The sequence below is a fragment of the Haliotis cracherodii genome, unplaced genomic scaffold, assembly GCF_022045235.1.
Source record: "Haliotis cracherodii isolate W230 unplaced genomic scaffold, xgHalCrac1.p SCAF_5, whole genome shotgun sequence".
In the NCBI taxonomy this organism is placed as follows: Eukaryota; Metazoa; Mollusca; class Gastropoda; order Lepetellida; family Haliotidae; genus Haliotis; species Haliotis cracherodii.
The window spans coordinates 62,978,111-62,997,198 of NW_027266308.1; the positions used below are offsets into that span (position 1 = coordinate 62,978,111).

A 19,088-nucleotide genomic window follows, 5' to 3' on the forward strand; every position below is an offset into this window, starting at 1 on the left:
TTGGATACAAGTGATGGCTGTGGATGGTGTGTTTATGTCCAATGCTTGTGTTACAGCTCTGGGCAGTTTCCTGCAGCTCCACACAATCAACGGTCAGTTTGTGGCTTCAAGAAAGTGTGATGAGTTCACCATCAACTGTGTTGCCTTTTCCCGTGCCCCGGAGGGGAGGGCCATCAACGTCATCGCTGGCGGACTCAGCACCGGGGTGGTCAGGTAGGACAGACACCATATACCGAGGGACAGGCCAAGGGCCTAGTTGGAGGCTGATCAGTGACGTGTAGGACCAAACCACACTTTAACGCAAAACTGCGAGATTCAAAGATTTACATGCGAGGTTTTCGTGAATTGACTAATCAGCTGTCCTACCCTTTACATATTTATGAACGTTGAGTTATGTTAGTTTTCTTGATTTGTTAAAGGACATTTATAACAAAAAGGTAGCTCCATAAATACGTTGACATTCTTGCAAAGTAACGACTGGAAACATTGTACCACATCCCATTGTTCTATTGTACGAAAAGAAAATGGTGGTCTGCAAGAAATTCACAATTTATCCTTCTTCCAGTACAAATTACTCAATTAAATATGAAACAAAGTCTGTAGTTATTAGAGTCACTCAGAAGATTTATTCTATTTCTTTGTAGTGGCATAACTGTTTTCATTTGCAGTGGCATAACTGTTTTCATTTGTAGTGGCAAATGTATCTTGGTTAAACATCATTAAAATTAACTAAAAGTAGAGTTTAACATTTGACCATTATTTTGTGCATGCGTCCATGATAAAAAATATTTTTAAAGTTTCTTTCTGATTTTTTGAGAATTTTAGAAAAAAAAACATAGAATGTTTTCACGTGATAATTGTCTTGTTGAGATGGTGTTTGCTGAAATTAATGTTTTAAAGACGTAATGTTTGGACTACTTTCTCTGCTTAATGACAGATAAATTTGATTAAATAAGCTACTCATTTCAAATTAATAGAGCAATAAATTTTAATCTGAACAACCAGTAACTAGGATATCGATGAACACCATTGTTTTGGTTTAAATATGAAAATAATGTCGTATCAACTTTACCATAATATATTTTTTGGTGAAATTATTATGATTCCTCCCCTTTCTAATATTTTTTGTTGTTTTACACAAGACCTTAATTAATTAATTACCAGATTTTCATCCAACTTTTGAAAAAAAGTGAGGCAGGAGGCATTTGACAAACTTTGCATGTTAATCCTTTTATTACACTATCTGGTTATAGGAAAAGAGTGTTCATTGTGTATTTGGACTCATGTTCGTCATTTTATTAATTTTATTAAAAACTTCTGTTTATCTTAATTTCGGCGAAGTTGTGTGTCAACTGATCGGCAGATCACTCCATCTCACAGTTATTTACAGCAAAGACGATCAGATTACAGCTATTGGCGCTTTGAAACTAACGTTAGTTGACAGAGAATGGATACATATATCATAATTGCCATATTTTGACTCGTTAAGTTCATATTTGTTTTGGTTTGACTAATATATGTAAACATATTCTTTTCGCGATCGAATTAGCAAAAATGTGGGAAGGATCTAACTGTTCCATACGTAAAATACTTCCGGCTGAATATCAAAGTCCTACGTTTATGGTTACTATTAATAACTTATATTATTAGTTTGTGAAGCTGAGTGTCAGTATCTCTGTATCTGTGTATCTCAGTATCTGTACCTCAGTATCTGTATCTTTGTACCTCTGTACCTTAGTTTTTTCTTTTTCACAGTATCTAAACCTCTGTATTATAATATGTGTACCACTGTATCTTAATATGTGTACCTCAGTTTCTTAGTATCTGTATTGACTGTACCTCTTCATCGTCAGAGTCGCCGCCTCCGTGGTCTTGTGGGAGAGCGGAAGGCCCGGGGTTCGATCCCCGGCCGCGTCATACCAAAAGACGTTAAAAGATGGTACTTGTTGTTACCCTGTCTGGCGCTCGGCATTAAGGGGCTAAAACAAGGACTGGTCGGCTCGGAGTCAGTATACTGTGTCTGACTGGGGTATTCATGTTAAACTGTGGCATGGTATCTCAGTAAGCTAGCACTATAAAGCAACCACACACGTGCATGCAAGTCGCTATTTAAGTGCAATAATCTTGGATGCGACGTTAAACCCAATTTCACCTCACCTCACCTATCGTCAGAGTCTGTACCACTGTATCCCACTATTTTAGTATCAGTATCTCAGTATTCATGTATCTGTACCAGGTTGTGGAGCAGCTGGGACCTGACTGTCCTGCGAGATCTCAGCCACGAGCATTCCATAGCGAGGCCAGTCGTCAGGTGAGATTCCATTCATTTTAATCTTCATCCCGCGGGATGGAGATGGGGTAGCCTTGTGGTGAAAGCATTTGCTTGTCATGCCTTTGGCCCAGGGTGCTGTGTACAAAGCAACCTTAGCACTACGACTGTCGTAAGTCCTTGTAATGGTATGGGAGTTACTATCACCTTAGCGCTAAGATCGCTTTGTACAACGGCACCCTGGTTCAGTTCTGCCAATGGGTACAATGTGTGAAGCCCATCACTGGCTTCCAGTGCCTTGCTATTGCTGGAATATTGCTGAAACCAGCATAAAACCTCACTCACTCATTCACTTATACAGCTAAGTTTTATTTCTATATTACTGTGAATTTTGTCATCTGTATTTTCAGTGTCATATTTACCCATGATTCCCAGCGCCTGTTTGCGTCTGCCCTGGATGGGAGCGTGACACTCTGGGAAAAGCCATCACAGTCGAAACCTAAACCAGAGAACTTCATTGCATTTGTGGAAAAAACAACATGAACGTCACGTGTGTGATTCAGAGAGACTCACTTGACCATTGTGGATGTGTCTGCAGGGAACTAGTAGAGAGTACTGTGGAAGACAAACATTACTGGCTCATCAGTGGAATAGTACTATACAGTATCACAGAGTACTGTTCAGTACAGCAGGCCTACTGAGTCATGAGTGGAATTGTGCTATTCAGTAAGACAACACTACTGAGTCAGCAATGGAATAGTACTGTTCAGTACAGCAGGGCTACTGATTCACCAACAGAATATTGCTGTTCAGTACAGCAGGGCTACTGATTCATCGATGGAATAGTACTGTTCAGTACAGCAGGGCTACTGATTCGTCAATGGAATAGTACTGGTCAGTACAGCAGGGCTACTTAGTCATCGAGGGAATAGTGCTGTTCAGTACAGCAGGGCTACTGATTCAGCAATGGAATAGTACTGTTCAGTACAGCAGGGCTACTTAGTCATCGATGGAATAGTACTGTTCAGTACAGCAGGGCTACTGATAAATCGATGGAATAGTACTGTTCAGTACAGCAGGGCTACTTAGTCATCGATGGAATAGTACTGTTCAGTACAGCAGGGCTACTGATTCATCAATGGAATAGTACTGTTCAGTACAGCAGAGTAACTGATTCATCAATGGAATAGTGCTGTTCAGTACAAGAGGCCTACTGATAAATCGATGGAATAGTACTGTTTAGTACAGCAGGGCTACTGATAAATCGATGGAATAGTACTGTTCAGTACAGCAGGGCTACTTAGTCATCGATGGAATAGTACTGTTCAGTACAGCAGGGCTACTGATTCATCAATGGAATAGTACTGTTCAGTACAGCAGAGTAACTGATTCATCAATGGAATAGTGCTGTTCAGTACAAGAGGCCTACTGATAAATCGATGGAATAGTACTGTTTAGTACAGCAGGGCTACTGATAAATCGATGGAATAGTACTGTGTAGTATCACAGCAATTGCTCCTGGCCTAAGTGTCAGGTGGAGACTGATAGTGTGGAGATACATGTTCGTATTACAGGAAGGTGATATGAATTTGTCATAACAATGTGAATATTTCATGGCATACTGAAAGCCTTATTGTGCCGCCGTATTTGGAAACATGTCACTGAGTGTGATAGTGTGATGTGCTTCCCACTGTGTGGAAACCACCATGTGAACAGCGTGTCACCATGACGACTCAAGGTGTCAGCTGATAGCCAGGGCTGTGACCTGGCGATGATGAGGATGGTGATGTACAGCTGCACAGATTGACCAGTCAAAACGAAATGTTTTTAATTAATAATACAATACAGTTGTTTGGGAAGACAAGTTACAATGAAATACCGTATTCGCCATATTAAGTGCCCCAGACAAACTCTAGATAGATTTGTATGGTATTTTCATTTGTACTTGCTACTAAGCCGGAATGCTGACATCACAGTCAGTAGTTTTCTTGTACATATTACAGATCTTTTTAAACTAAACAGCAATGTAAAGAGAGTATGTAACTTGTAATAAGTGTTTTAAAAATCTTTTAGTTTCATGAATGTTTGAACTAATTCTGTCCTTACTGCTCTGTGACAGCAAATTTAACTTCTGTTTTTAATAAGTATGGTTTTAACAAGTATTCCCTTTGTCTCTTTTTTTCTAAGCACCCTGGGCGCATATTATAGTAAATATGGTAGATGTGTCAGCACCATGCCATCATTTCACACTGTGAAGATTGTCACAACCATGCTTATGATTATGTGCCATTTTCCGCTTATGTATAGAAGAATTAGAATACATTCCACCGTATGTGTTGTAATAAATGATCTCATACCGTATATACTTAAAATATAATATTATTTCATTGCTGTTGTGTTACCACTGAAAATAAATTATATTGTGTGTTATCACTGAAAATAAGTTATGATATATTTCTATATAGACCTTTATCAGTGTTACGTTAGTCTGGCCCTATAGTGTTAATACCATTCATCCCTTAGCCTTGACTACCGGAGGAGAGCTTGTTACCAAAGTCTATAGATTTATTTTGGGGATCGTCAAGATGTAAGATATCTTTTATATATGAGAATCACCCTGTTGTTACTTGGGATGCACAATTTAAGAGTATGAAGCAGATCAGAGAATCTGGGACAATTCTATCTGCCATATTGATCAACGTATGAAGGATGTGTTTAGATGGAGCTGACACTCAAACCAAGTTATTAATTACTTCTCCACCTTTGATGGGGGTATGTCTTATATCTCCGTGATACACAACGCTGATTCTCATGGCAAGTGTACATAGAAATAGAATGACATCTGCTTATCTTTATCAAGAGTTGAGGAGTATATTTGTGGTTTATCGGGGCACTTCAGGATTATGAGAAGGCAAAGATCTGCCAGAATGTTAATGTAACGATGCCTGTTTCCAGTGGCATTGAGGATGTGGAATTAACCTGATTGATGCCTCTCTTACGTTGATTAGAAGGGTGAAGACCCGGGGTAGAATAGGTCTTCAGCAACCCATGCTTGTCAACCCCGTGAAGATCCGGGTAGAATAGGTCTTCAGCAACCCATGCTTGTCAACCCCGTGAAGATCCGGGTAGAATAGGTCTTCAGCAACCCATGCTTGTCACCCCCATGAAGACCCGGGGTAGAATAGGTCTTCACCAACCCATGCTTGTCTCCCCCTTGAAGATCATGGTAGAATAGGTCTTCACCAACCCATGCTTGTCATAAGAGGCGACTAATAGGATCGGGTAGTCAGGCTCGCTGACTTGGTTGGTGCATATCATCGTATACCAGTTGCATAGATTTATGCTCATGATATCAATCACTGGATTGTCAGGCCCAGATTTGAATTTTGACATACTGCCATCATTTAGCTGGAATCTTGCTGAGTGCGGCGTTAAACAACAAACAAACATACGTTAATTATCTTGTAAATAGTTGAATATTGTAAAAGCATTTTGTTACATTGAAAAACCTCATAACACTTCTGTTCTGCCTGCTTTATACTGGCAGAAATGGCAGTTTGTGTGGATTTGTAGAAATAGTGGCTCCTAGTATTTCTCTGGTGAAATAATTAATGGGAAACTGTGGAAAGTCTTGATTGCTCGTAACTTGTGTGATATTTTCCAACTCTATGTGACTGTCATGGACATCACATTTCAGGGACAAGTAGAGAGTTCCCGTGAAAGTACTTACTTCATACATAGATACAAACTTGAGATTTGTATCCATCTAGTGTGCCTCTTGTACCATATGTACCATGTGTTCCTTGTATCATATGCCCCTTATGTATCATGTATCATATGACTATCCCCCCCAACCCTACTTAGTGCTGACGAGTGTATCGTGTTCTCAATTGCAGGGTAAATGATTTTCAGAAATCTGGGAATTATTATATTTTAAGTACCAAATCAGACGTTACTACCAAATGTATATACTGTATTGCAATGTCATTGGCTGTTTCAGGGATGATGTTATTACTTTTAATGTATTACTTTTAATGTACATGTCATATATGTTTATATTGTTGTTTTATTCATACAGTTCATTGTTATGAACAGAAATGGACCTAAAGATGTGATGTATATTTTATAGATGGTGTAAGCTTTAGTAACAATGATATTCTTCTTCCTGTGTCCATACGTTGGGCGCCATAACATTTGCTGTGTATAACTCATCCAGTAGGAACCATGTCTCAGCGTGTGTAAGACACAGGTGGGATATCAGCCACAGTTTCTACTTGCTAGCTCAATAGGGGGAGGGACAAGTATATAATATATACTGAACAAATAAAGTTTGGCATCATGAATATTTTGGGGGATATTTTTTGGTAGTGAAAACCAGTTTCATAAAACTATCCCCAAAGTATTCATGATACAAACCCTTTTGGGTCAGTATACATTAAATATTGAGTCTTGATGGAATGCAGGTTAAGCAGTAATTAATATTTTTTTCATTAATTTTTTTTTTTCTCTTTGAAATGTTGGCCTTCAGTCCTGAGTGTACAATAAATATTTGTTTTAGGCCAGGTCTGTGATTTTGATGGTGTAGATAATGTTTCTGACAGTAGTATATTGTGTTTTGTGATATTAATGAGTTTGTAGTAGCTTTAAGAAGTGAAAATCACTTTGTATTTCCAACAATATATTTAGAATTTGACATAGTTTGATGTGTGTGGGTTTGGGGTATATCCCCACAGTTTCAGCATCCTCGTCATTGTGAGCACAACAAGGAATATCAATGAGATAGAATAAAAAACAGGACAATTCCCTGACCTTGCAGACGACTGTCAGTGTAAATTTTCATGCATGCAAAGATGTGTAAATATATGTCTGATTGCCCATGTATACATATTTAGGAATTTGTTGTGCATAGAACAACAAACAAGGACTGACTTTTGTTGTGAAGACTCACAGAGAATAGTTGTAATATTTATTAGCGGCATTAAGCAAGATCCATTTCTTCATTGTGTATAGATTTTAAAATTTGTTATGGTCAAGTCAATATATACTGAACAAAAAAAGATCATGTAACTCAAGTCTAACTACAAAAAATATCCTCAGAGTTTCATGATCCCTAACTTGTTTTGTTCAGTATATAATGGTGCATGTCGTGGATGTGTGGGTAGTGAGGTAGTTGCCTACCACGTCATAAGACTGATCATGTAGAAATCCAGGAATATCTTAACTTATAAGAAACAGGGTTTTGTACCAGCAAGATAGTCACCAGGCTAACCTTGACCTTCAGGTCGATTGGTGTGACCTTGGGATTAAGGTTTGTTTGGTATCAGCTAAAAGGAAAATGTTTCTGTTGTTAGTGTAGGCTGAGAGTGTTGTCAGTGAAGGCTCAGAGTGTTGTCAGTGTAGGCTGAGAATGTTGTCAGTGTAGGCTGAGAGTGTTGTCAGTGTAGGCTGAGAGTGTTGTCAGTGTATGCTGAGATTGTTGTCAGTGTAGGCTGAGAGTGTTGTCAGTGAAGGCTGAGAGTGTTGTCAGTGTAGGCTGAGAGTGTTGTCAGTGTAGGCTGAGAGTGTTGTCAGTGTAGGCTGAGAGTGTTGTCAGTGTAGGCTGAGAGTGTTGTCAGTGTAGGCTGAGAGTGTTGTCAGTGTAGGCTGAGAGTGTTGTCAGTGTATGCTGAGATTGTTGTCAGTGTAGGCTGAGAGTGTTGTCAGTGTATGCTGAGAGTGTTGTCAGTGTATGCTGAGAGTGTTGTCAGTGTATGCTGAGAGTGTTGTCAGTGTAGGCTGAGAGTGTTGTCAGTGTATGCTGAGAGTGTTGTCAGTGTAGGCTGAAAGTGTTGTCAGTGTATGCTGAGAGTGTTGTCAGTGTAGGCTGAGAGTGTTGTCAGTGTAGGCTGAAAGTGTTGTCAGTGTATGCTGAGAGTGTTGTCAGTGTAGGCTGAGAGTGTTGTCAGTGTAGGCTGAGAGTGTTGTCAGTGAAGGCTGAGAGTGTTGTCAGTGTATGCTGAAAGCGTATTTTGTCCTGACATAACCATGCATACATGACATCAGTAAGTATTTCCTACAGTGTAGCAATATAGATTCTGAGACTAGTTAGATATAGTAGTTATATCCCATCAAGAATATGATATCCTTGTATGGTGGTGTTATAGTCTATATTCCCAGTGATGCATGTTGAATAGGTGAGCTTTGTTATGAATGCTATGTAAATTATATATCCCTTAAAAAATGTTATGCATCACTCGATGATTTCATATTACTATGGCTAATCTTTAGGGCATTTCAGGGTAACTATAGTAATATGAAAGAATCAGAAAGGTAATAAACAAATACAAATATATTTTGTTTCTTTGTATTTCTGTGTGAGGATCAGTTTTCCTGATTTAATAGTAGCTGCAGTTCACTGTGTGAGGCCTTCAAAGGGCAGCAACACATCACAGAAAGTAGCATCTCAGAAGAATCTGATCAGTGCCCAAATAATCTGCTTAGCCAGGACGAGAATAATTAAAATTGACGTTGAGTGAAGTGAGCACAACGCTGCCTAGTGTCGACATTATGCTTGGATGGGCGACCACATTGAAGCCAAACACTAGTTGTGATCTTGCGGATTAACGGACCATCATGCTATGTGGAGAGTGTGAATTGATGTTCATGCTATCAATCACTGGTTTGCCAGCTACAAGCTTGATTACACTGCAGGCAAAGTAGCCAAGGTTTTCCATGCTTCTATCCATGGGGTTTTTAACAGAATGCTGACCTGATTTGTGGTAGCTGATGTATAATTAATGTCGTTCCAGAAGTAGTCCACAAGTCAAATGGTGTCAAACTACGTACAACCAACTGTCAAATAGTAAACAGTTGTTTTACCCTATAGTATACCGTTTCCTGATCATGTTCCTGCAATGTTTCTACATATTCCCCGAGGCAGCCGGTAGCCTAGTGTTTTAAACGTTAGCTCGTCACGCCAAAGATCCATGCTCGATTCCTGACATGGGTACATTGAGTGAAGCTCATTTCTGGTGTCCCCTGTCATGATATTGCTGGAATATTGCCAACAGAGGTAAAACCAAACTCACTCACTCACATATTCCCTTTTGTTGTGTTAGTGCACACTTTTGCCCATTCACTTACAAATCACATAATCCTTCTTGATAAATCACTGGGGACATGGGTTGCCCCAGGCTTGAATATGTCAGCACTGGTGGGAGTTCAAATCCCAGATTCACCCCAGTCCTGATTTGTCTTGAGTCGGCACCATCCCAGTGATTGTGGCAGACATCTGCAACCCGCATCACTTTAGGCCTTCCTCTTGCATTCAGCTTACATGCAGTGATGGAACTTAAATACTGTTGTGGCATGAAACATTTCACTCTCAAAGACCGCTCGACATACTGAACAAGTTCCTACTTCTTTGCCACTGTTGAACGCTCCCACCGGTGAAGATCCAGATTAGAATTTGTCTTCAGCAACCCATGTTTGTCATAAAAGACAACTAAGGGGATCAGGTGGTAAGGCTCGCTGACTTGGTTTATGCATGTCATCGTCTCCCAATATCAAAGATTGATGCTCATGATGTCAGTCACTGGTTTGTCTGGTCCAGACTTTATTATTTACAAACTGACATCATATAGCTGGAATATTGATAAGTGCAGCATTAAACGGCACTTACTAAAACAAAAGACACCTTGTTCTATTCTGCATCCTCCTGCTAATTTTATTACCACAAATCCTCGCCTCCAGCTGCTTGGGCTGCCTTCATCCTTCTGTCTCCAACTCTAGGTGGGCTCTAGTGTCATGGAAGAGATAACGCGGAACAGTCTGGGTCACAACCCGAGGACATAGCATCCCGGGAATGTACTGGGTCATCACGCAGTTACTGGCAAATGCCACTGTTCAGAACCCTGTGACCCCAGGGACAATGCAAGGAAGACTCATGCTTGTTCTGGACCACCTTGTACACAGCGAAAACAGTGCTAAAACTGTTGGATTTGTTTGTTGTAATTTGTTTGTTTGTTTGTTTGTTTGTTTGTTGTGTAACGCCGCACACAGCAATATTCCAGCTATATGACAGTGGTCTGTAAATAATCTAGTCTAGACCAAACAATCCAGTGACCAACATCATTAGGATTGATCTACACATTTGGGATACAATGACATGCATCAACCAAGTCAGCGAGCCTGACCACCCGATCCCATGAGTCGCCTCTTACGACAAACACAGTCGCCTTTTACAACAAACATGGCTGCTGCAGACCTATTCTCTACCCTGATCTTCATGGGTCTTAACTGTATGGGACTCCTTTACTATGACAATAAGGTGAAAATAGTTATAGCACTTTCAGCTCTTGATGCAAGTGAGTCTTGGACCTTCTTACTCAGTCATATCACTATAAGATTAATCATAACGCAACAGCTGTTGTAATTCGTGAAGTATTGAAGTTACAACAGTCTACAATCACTTTAACAAAAATGTCTGTTTTATTTCTATGATCATTTTTTTCAGTCAAGATGTGTGGTACAGAAAATGATGAGACATGATTTAGTGATATCAGGTTTATTTCAAATAATAAGGCAATATATACACAGCTAACTGTCAGTGCCATCATCTGATGGTGAAGATCGTAGCCTCAGACACAGTCATTCAACACTTACAGTGCAAGCTGGGGCAACAGAAAGGTGCAAAGCTCGTCGGAGAAACCTCAATGGTACAACAATGTCTGTTGGACAAATACTAAATAGGTTCTGTTGAATTTTGAATCAAGCATTCTGTAGAATACTTAGTGGGAACGGATGGGGAAATGTTTACGCAAGTTACGACTCTTCAGAGAGAGATCAAATTCCGTGTTGAGGAAACGTCATCGCAAAGGCCAGACACTTAGGTCAATGAATCCAGTGGACGATAGTAGACTGGGATCTAAGCGTGACTTCGAGAGGTGTCATTGAAAACAGACTTTGGGAGGTGTCATAGTACACGGACTTCGAGAGGTGTTATAGAACATGGACTTCAAGAGGTGTAATAGTACACAGACTTTGGGAGGTGTTATAGAACATGGACTTCAAGAGGTGTAATAGTACACAGACTTCGAGAGGTGTTATAGAACACAGACTTCGAGAGGTGTTATAGTACACAGACTTCGAGAGGTGTTATAGAACACAGACTTCGAGAGGTGTCATAGAACACTGGAAGTGGCATAAGTCTTGAAGACCAGACGCATGTAGATCAGATGATATACACACAGCTTAAACAGCTTGGCATAAATAGCTGAAAATAGGACTATTTCCACGCAGTGGGTGCAAGCAGACAGGTACTCTGGTTCATGTGACAGAGACCTACAGTTGTGAAAGGCAAACAGCTATACAGCCTAATTATAATTGTGTGTTTCAGCAAAACTTTCCAACCCAAATATGGTAATCCTTGTTCATGACTCGCTCACAAGGTATATTTTTCACAGTCCGAAAACCATGAAGTTTTCAACCTCAAGCTCCATATCAACCAACACTGTCACTTGTGTAGCAGTGATGTGTTCATCAACATTACATGGCTCTGTCATGAACAAAAATCCCTAATGCTAAGGGATCGGTCATTTATTATAGGGTGGTTAGGTCAGTCCTAAGGGACCGGTCATTTACTATAGGGTGGTTAGGTCAGAGGGAATTGGGAGAGGCATACAAAATAATACACATATTCAGGGAAGGTCCTGAAAACATGGCCAGTTTAAAATAAAGTATACAGTGCTTTTTGTCTATCCAGGGAAGGTCATGAAAAAATTGTGCAAGGCCATGGGGAATGTCATCCATTATATGACAAGCATTAGGGGAGGGTCATTATTTTCTGTATGTTTGTGGATCAGAAACCGCTGACACCCCGCAGTAATAAATGATCGTTCCCTAACCAACATTTGAAACCAAGATTGGCTTGCACGAAACTGCCATTGTTTCCGTGGTGGCCTTAGAAGGCATATTGCTATTGAAAGACTTGATCTCCAGCCGACGACATTCGGACTGTACGAGCAGATCTACTACCACTACATCACAGCTCACTTCCAACACTGTATCCAAGACATCAATGGGGGTCCATGAGACAGGCTACAACTCGAATCCACGACACGAGAAGTAAACTTGGTCCTAACATGACACTCGACATGGCAGCGATGTCGAGACTTAATTTGATATATCCTTGAACATATACATTGTATACATTCCATAAAATCGTGAAATGTTGCACTTAACTGACAACATTTACAACTAAAAGCAAGTACATGCAGCGACATGGAACACAGATAGTTCTTCTCAGACAAAATTTACAAGACATTTCAAAAACACCTAAAATCTAACACGATGTATAGTGTTGCCATACTGGTGTGTAGTGTGGATTTCAGTGGGTAGTGGCATATTGGGAGAAGTGTTTGAAAGAAGGCACGTACATTGTGTCAACTAGTGTCCCACTACCGGTTCCTTCAGTCTACACGGTGTTCATTTGGCACTAAGAGAACGTACACTCAACTTTGGTCACATGACATGATCACATGATGTTTATGTACACTCTATGAGAGGATGGGATATGTTGATATTATGCATGACGTGGACACTAGTCCCTCCCAACTATGAGCACTGGTTTGAGCTAAAATAAGACCTGATCAGACAACAATGGAGTCTTCGACTTTGATCCAAACATCAAAGGTGCTAAGTTACCATATAAGCAGAAATAACACAATATATAGTGTGCAAGTCAGTCACATGATCATGAGAAAATATGAGACAATGTGTACCGCATTATGCTACAATTATTATTATTAATTATTAATTAATTAACAACATATTATGCTGGATGTGACTTTGCAAAAGCAAATGTATTATTCTTATCATGATTTACATGAAATTTTAAAAATTGCAATAACACCAAGATATGAAATATCTATATTTCCGCACTTGAAACATCTGAGTTACCCAGAAAATCCTACAGTTGTCATAGTAACAAAGCAAAAAGGTTCCGGGAAGTAAGGAAAAGGTAGTCAGCACCATGTAATCTGAACAAAAAAACATACACTCACATAACTAGTCAAGAAATGATGTCGAATATCTAAGCCATATTATTTTGAAGAACATTCGGGCAGTCCTTCACAGGAATAGTTCAATCTACAATGATTTTATACACCTAAACATGACTGGAACAAGGACTGACGTCTGCTGGCCGTCTGGAGCGACGTCTGCTTCAATATCTACAACTGGAGTTGCTCCAGACACCAGCATGTAGCACAGACAAGCCAGACCACTGTGGTACAGAGCCAGGGCTCCTCCAACTCACAGTGCCTCATACAAATATATTACTTTTTAAGCACTGCATCACTCACATGGAGCAAGTAATTTACCCTTTCAAATTCATTTTGCATTCTGTCAACATTTGTAAAATTGTAAACAAAATCATTCAAGAATCATTAATACTTTGTTTCTTTCATGACAAAAGGCAAACAAAATGTAAACATAATAAAGATTGTCATTACTGGATTGAAGTCTGATTGTTGAAAATTGTCACATCGTCAATACTTCACACTCAGTCACTGTGGTGACAGTCACAAGGAGCTATTTATATATCACACATCACAGTCACATGACAGATCACCTGACATGAACACAGTCACATGACCTTCAAGTCCATCTTTGGGCTGCTTCCACCAGACCCCTGTTCTATGAGTTGATGTCAACTACTCTCCATCACATCAAAAACGTCAGAATAAATACTTTAGCCCCACATAATCACAGATTTACTGTCTGAATGTACTGTAATCGTCTCGATCAGAATCTGATTGTCACAGCTTCGGGTCTAACATGGTGGATCAGACTGAGTCAGTCTGTGATGGAGGCAGCTGAACCACCAACCGAGGCAGTGGATCCATTTTGCCTTTTGCCTCTCTGTCCAACGCTCGTGACGACTGAGAATCTGACGAGTATTCTGATTGGGAGTAGAGACCGAGCTGCGGATCGGACTCCTCTGGGAGCAGATCCGACCTGTTCCGGTGGGGGTCGCTCGCCGCGGAGGGAAGCATGTACTCCCCCAGGTCTGGCTGAAGACTGTTGCGGTCTCCTGGCGATGGTCCACCTCCACTCCCTGGTGCTAGTCAGAAGGAACTGTCAAGTAGTCTGATGGATATGCAAAGGTCACTGAATGATGGTCTGTCTTGTGGCAGTTCTGTCATGCACTTTCTTGCAATGTCTGCAATCTCAAGTGGACACTGTTCTGAAAATTCTAGCGACATCTCTCCCCCTTTCAACTCCTTGAGAATCTCTTGGTCACTCTTCAGTCTGTACGGAAGATCGGCTAAGTGAAACACCTCCCACAAAAGAACACCAAAGGACCACACATCAGTCTTTGAGGTGTATTCCTCCTCGTGCACTGCCTCTGGGGGCAGCCACCGCAAGGGTATGAGAACTCCGTTATGAGGGCAGTATTCATTTCCGTACACATCCAAACACAATGATAAATTAGAGATCTTCAGGTCTAGCCGAGAAGTGAGGAGAATGTTTCGACATGCAAGGTCCTTGTTGACAAATCGTTGATTTGTCAGGTGTTCCATTCCTAGCGCCACCTGGTGACACATTCTCACTTTCTGTTGGGTGGTGAGATACGGGACCCGTGCAACGCGGCGGCCATTGTCACTTCTTGTAGCCAGGAGAAACTGTTTCAGGTCGCCCTGGAAACAGATAACAACATTTTAAAAACTCTTCATAATTAAGAAACAATATCAATATTTCTTATCAACAACAAAGAACTGAAGTTGGGTCTAAAATGTAATAAGTGTAACATTTCTTCATAACACAGTTATCTCCCTTGGTCTACTCAGCTCTTTTGAAGGTTTCTGCACACATCTTTTAATGTATTAACTTAATGAGTTTTGAAGCTTAAATGCATCTTGCCATATTACCAAAGATTAATTCTCAAAATACAGCATCTTGAGACAACAACACACAGCCTCATCACAATCAAATGGAATGAAAATAAAACCATCAGATTTTATCACCAGTTTCCTCGAGAGCCATGTTAATGACTTGGAGTTGCCTAAAGAGCAGCCTCATTAACGAGCAGAGGCCACAGAGTCAGTGTCGGAGATACCAGGTTATAGTGACCAGGCTTGACAGTGGACTCATTACAGGGGGAGATAAGATAAGGTGTGATATAGGGGTGTGATCCGATTAATAGCCAGCGTCCAGTGACTGACCATGAAGCACAGGCCAACATGGGGGGTGCCTATGATACAATACTGGAGGTTCAGATGACTCATCTTCATATCAGTCTTCATCTCCCTTACAACTCGGAGATAAGACATCGACGCCATGAGGGAACGGATGCTACTTCAACACCAAGTGAAAACATGTCTCGACTGGAACTACATATTTTCTTTCCATTTGATAAACCTTAGATTTATCATCCATTTTCAAACTAAAAAGTCATGAGAAAATGTCCTGACTGCAATTGATATCCGCTAAATCATATTTTACAAAATTGTTAAAATAAGTCCTTGCTTTCAAGCTTCACCATACATAGTTCAATTTAATGACAGAGCTTGGCACTGTGCCAGTGTCTAAATTTCATCTATAAACATGCACAAATATTTACTGCATCTTTAATACAAAGAAGTGTCTATATTAGCACTGATTTTCCACACATAATTATATACAAGACATACATCCTTTATTTTCTAAAATTCTTCCTAAAATGAAAACAAACTGCTATGTGGTCTATTAGTGAATATTTTCTCAGTATATCTCACCCAGTCACAATATTCTGTGATGAGAAACTGAGGCTCCATATCCCGGCAAACGCCAAGCAGACGCACAATATTCGGGTGGTCAAGTTTGCTATACATGTCCATTTCTTGCCGAAAGTTGAAAAAAGTGTGTTCGTCTTTCATCAATAAAGATTTGACCACTACAAGTGTTTCTATCTCAGTTTGTCGAATACCTCGTGCCTTGGCCAGAAACACATCGCCGTATTGTCCTTTCCCTGCAACACAAACACACCACTTAGTGACAGGTACCTTTAATATACACCACTTAGTGACAGGTGCCTTTAATATACACCACTTAGTGACAGGTGCCTTTAATATACACCACTTAGTGACAGGTGCCTTTAATATACACCACTTAGTGACAGGTGCCTTTAATATACACCACTTAGTGACAGGTACCTTAAATATACACCACTTAGTGACAGGTACCTTTAATATACACCACTTAGTGACAGGTACCTTTAATATACACCACTTAGTGACAGGTACCCTTTAACACACCACCTAGTGACAGGTACCCTTTAACACACCACTTAGTGACAGGTGCCTTTAATATACACCACTTAATGACAGGTACCCTTTAACACACCACTTAGTGACAGGTGCCTTTAATATACACCACTCAGTGACAGGTACCTTTAAAATACACCACTTAATGACAGGTACCCTTTAACACACCACCAAGTGACAGGTGCCTTTAATATACACCACTTAGTGACAGTTACTTTAAATACACATCACTCAGTGACAGTTGCCCTTTAACACACCACATAGTGACAGTTGCCCTTTAACACACCACATAGTGACAGTTGCCCTTTAACACACCACATAGTGACAATTACCTTAAATACACACCACTTAGTGACAGGTGCCCTTTAACATACAGTACTCCTGCAGCTCCTACAGTCACTACTTCTACTGCTATAGGATACTGCACCTTCTCTTACATCACCTACAGTGTACTTCACTATTCAGATCAATTCAGGTGAATAGAAAATTAAATAGCACATATCACCTCAAAGAATTTAGATTAGTTCTTCCAAATAAAGTAACTTTTTCAAAATGCAGTTGAATTCAACTCATCAGACCCTGATTTAAATGCAAAGAGTAATCCTTCTGTAAAAGTTGAAAAATAAATCATCCATTAAACATTTAATGCTAACAACTACACAAAGAAACACCCTCGGGAGTCCCCGCCGTGGGACCAATAACTCAGTGTTTACCTATCATGCCGAGAGTTTGTAGATCCTGGCGTGGGAAGTGATAGCGGTCAAAGCTTGACCGTCTGCTCCGTGACTGCTGGGACTGGGATGAATGTGACTGGTGTGAGCTCATGCCGGAGACGTGTGAACGATTGTCACTGTCGCTGCGAAACTGGGTCCCCGAGTCTCGATCCTTCATCAGTAATTCATGCTGTTCACGGTTGATATCGCCATTCTCTGCCTTCACTGTAAAAAGAAGGGCAAAAATTCAATTTCAAGAAGCTATTTTCTTCTCTTGATACAAAAAAAGTGACATGGCAATGAAACTTTTACTAAGATGATGTATTCACCTTTCCGTGCCTCATGGCATATCACAGTTGCTGGCAAATATATTGTCTTGGCATGAAAAAAACCCTTGTTTTTTCAGGCAACCAGCCAAAAAGAATATTGTGACAAGAGTCAGGTGAATGGATGTGATCTGATTTGCTAAACATAGTGAAAGTGGTAGGTTTTAAATATACTGGTAATTTGATTGTAATCTTACCAATAAGACTTCTTGTGGACTGATGGTGGAAATATATTGATTGGGTATTCCCAAGTGGACAAAATCATGAACACAGTGCTAACACAATGTACGTCTGTTATAACACGGACATACCACACAGCTTTTTTCTCCCATACATACTTTATATCAGAATCTAATTCAGCCATTATAAAGTCTTCAGAGACACTGGTAATCTACTTGCACATTTTTCACTGTTACTGGTATTAGACACAAGCCCAGCTTTCTTGTCCATCATGCAGACACGGTTCAAACTTTCCATTCCCAAATGATTTTCTACTATGTTCATAAAGAATCAGAATTAATGCTTTTAAGTGTGATCTTGTTTCTTTTGGGTTAGGCAAAACATTTTGCAAAAATATCCACATATTTGCACAAACTGACTTAAAAAGTCATAAAACTTTTGTAAAACTGAAAATAATTTGATCACCCCAAAATACATATCCATTTGGCCTTATCTTTTTCTGATTTTGATAGGTTTTAAAAAGGCAAGTGTGTTTGTGTGTAGAAACCCTGAACATTGGATGCCCGAGGGAGTCGTAACACAACGCCTACATTCATCAAAACATACACAACATCACTGGAATGTATAAGCTAATTTCATACTGGAAAAATATATATTCTTCAGGGAATTACCTTTGCAACAAAAGATTATCAAATGACTTTAAATAATATTGATCATTGGAAAGATTTAATCTCAACAAAAACAAAACCAATTGGTTCTCTGGCAAAGAGGAAATGGAGTGGACAGTGTGTATTCGCCTGTTGAAGCGTGTCCGAGTCCTATGATGCACTACTCACTGAGCCCCTTCCTCTTCTTCCTCTGGAGCAGCAGGCGGTAACTGCAGAACGCCGTGAGCGAGATGACCAGCGCCAGGTATGCACCCGCGATGCACACTGCGATTATGATGGTCTTCATCATGTTGAAACTCTCCACCTCATCTGAAGAAATAATAGGAAATGATATTGTCCATTCAAAAAGCATAACTCCAGTTTTTAAAAACATAGTTTCCTCGCCTACAAGTGGGTCATAACGACAGCGCCACAACCAAAATGTGTGTTACAATTCAAAAGGCCATCGACATGGCGCCGTTTCCAATGTCTCACCTGTGATTCGGAGGTAGACTTCAGCGCGGACCACACCTGCTGTGTTGTTGGCGGCACAGCCGTACTTGCCCTTGTCCTCCATCAATACCTTCTCTATCAGGATGGTGCCATTCGGGAACACCTGGCAGGACATAGGTAACATCGTCATCAAAACAAGTTAACATCAGGAACAC

At 40.2% G+C, this 19,088-nt stretch overlaps 2 protein-coding genes across 2 annotated transcripts in view; one reads left to right on the plus strand and one right to left on the minus strand.

The window, feature by feature from the left end:
- LOC139442382 (lysosomal-trafficking regulator-like) overlaps window positions 1–3,044 on the plus strand; it is an 87,475-nt gene extending 84,431 nt beyond the window's left edge. Inside the window, exons 52-54 of the mRNA XM_071223183.1 lie at window positions 57–213; window positions 2,237–2,311; window positions 2,680–3,044. Of these exons, the coding sequence (XP_071079284.1) occupies window positions 57–213; window positions 2,237–2,311; window positions 2,680–2,812 (365 nt within the window). The 3' untranslated portion in view covers window positions 2,813–3,044. The remainder of the gene's footprint in view (window positions 1–56; window positions 214–2,236; window positions 2,312–2,679) is intronic.
- Window positions 3,045–10,815: 7,771 nt separating this feature from the next.
- LOC139442764 (inactive tyrosine-protein kinase 7-like) overlaps window positions 10,816–19,088 on the minus strand; it is a 136,396-nt gene continuing 128,123 nt past the window's right edge. Inside the window, exons 13-17 of the mRNA XM_071223658.1 lie at window positions 18,916–19,036; window positions 18,610–18,750; window positions 17,268–17,492; window positions 16,027–16,259; window positions 10,816–14,949 (exon numbers count right to left, since the gene is read on the minus strand). Of these exons, the coding sequence (XP_071079759.1) occupies window positions 14,377–14,949; window positions 16,027–16,259; window positions 17,268–17,492; window positions 18,610–18,750; window positions 18,916–19,036 (1,293 nt within the window). The 3' untranslated portion in view covers window positions 10,816–14,376. The remainder of the gene's footprint in view (window positions 14,950–16,026; window positions 16,260–17,267; window positions 17,493–18,609; window positions 18,751–18,915; window positions 19,037–19,088) is intronic.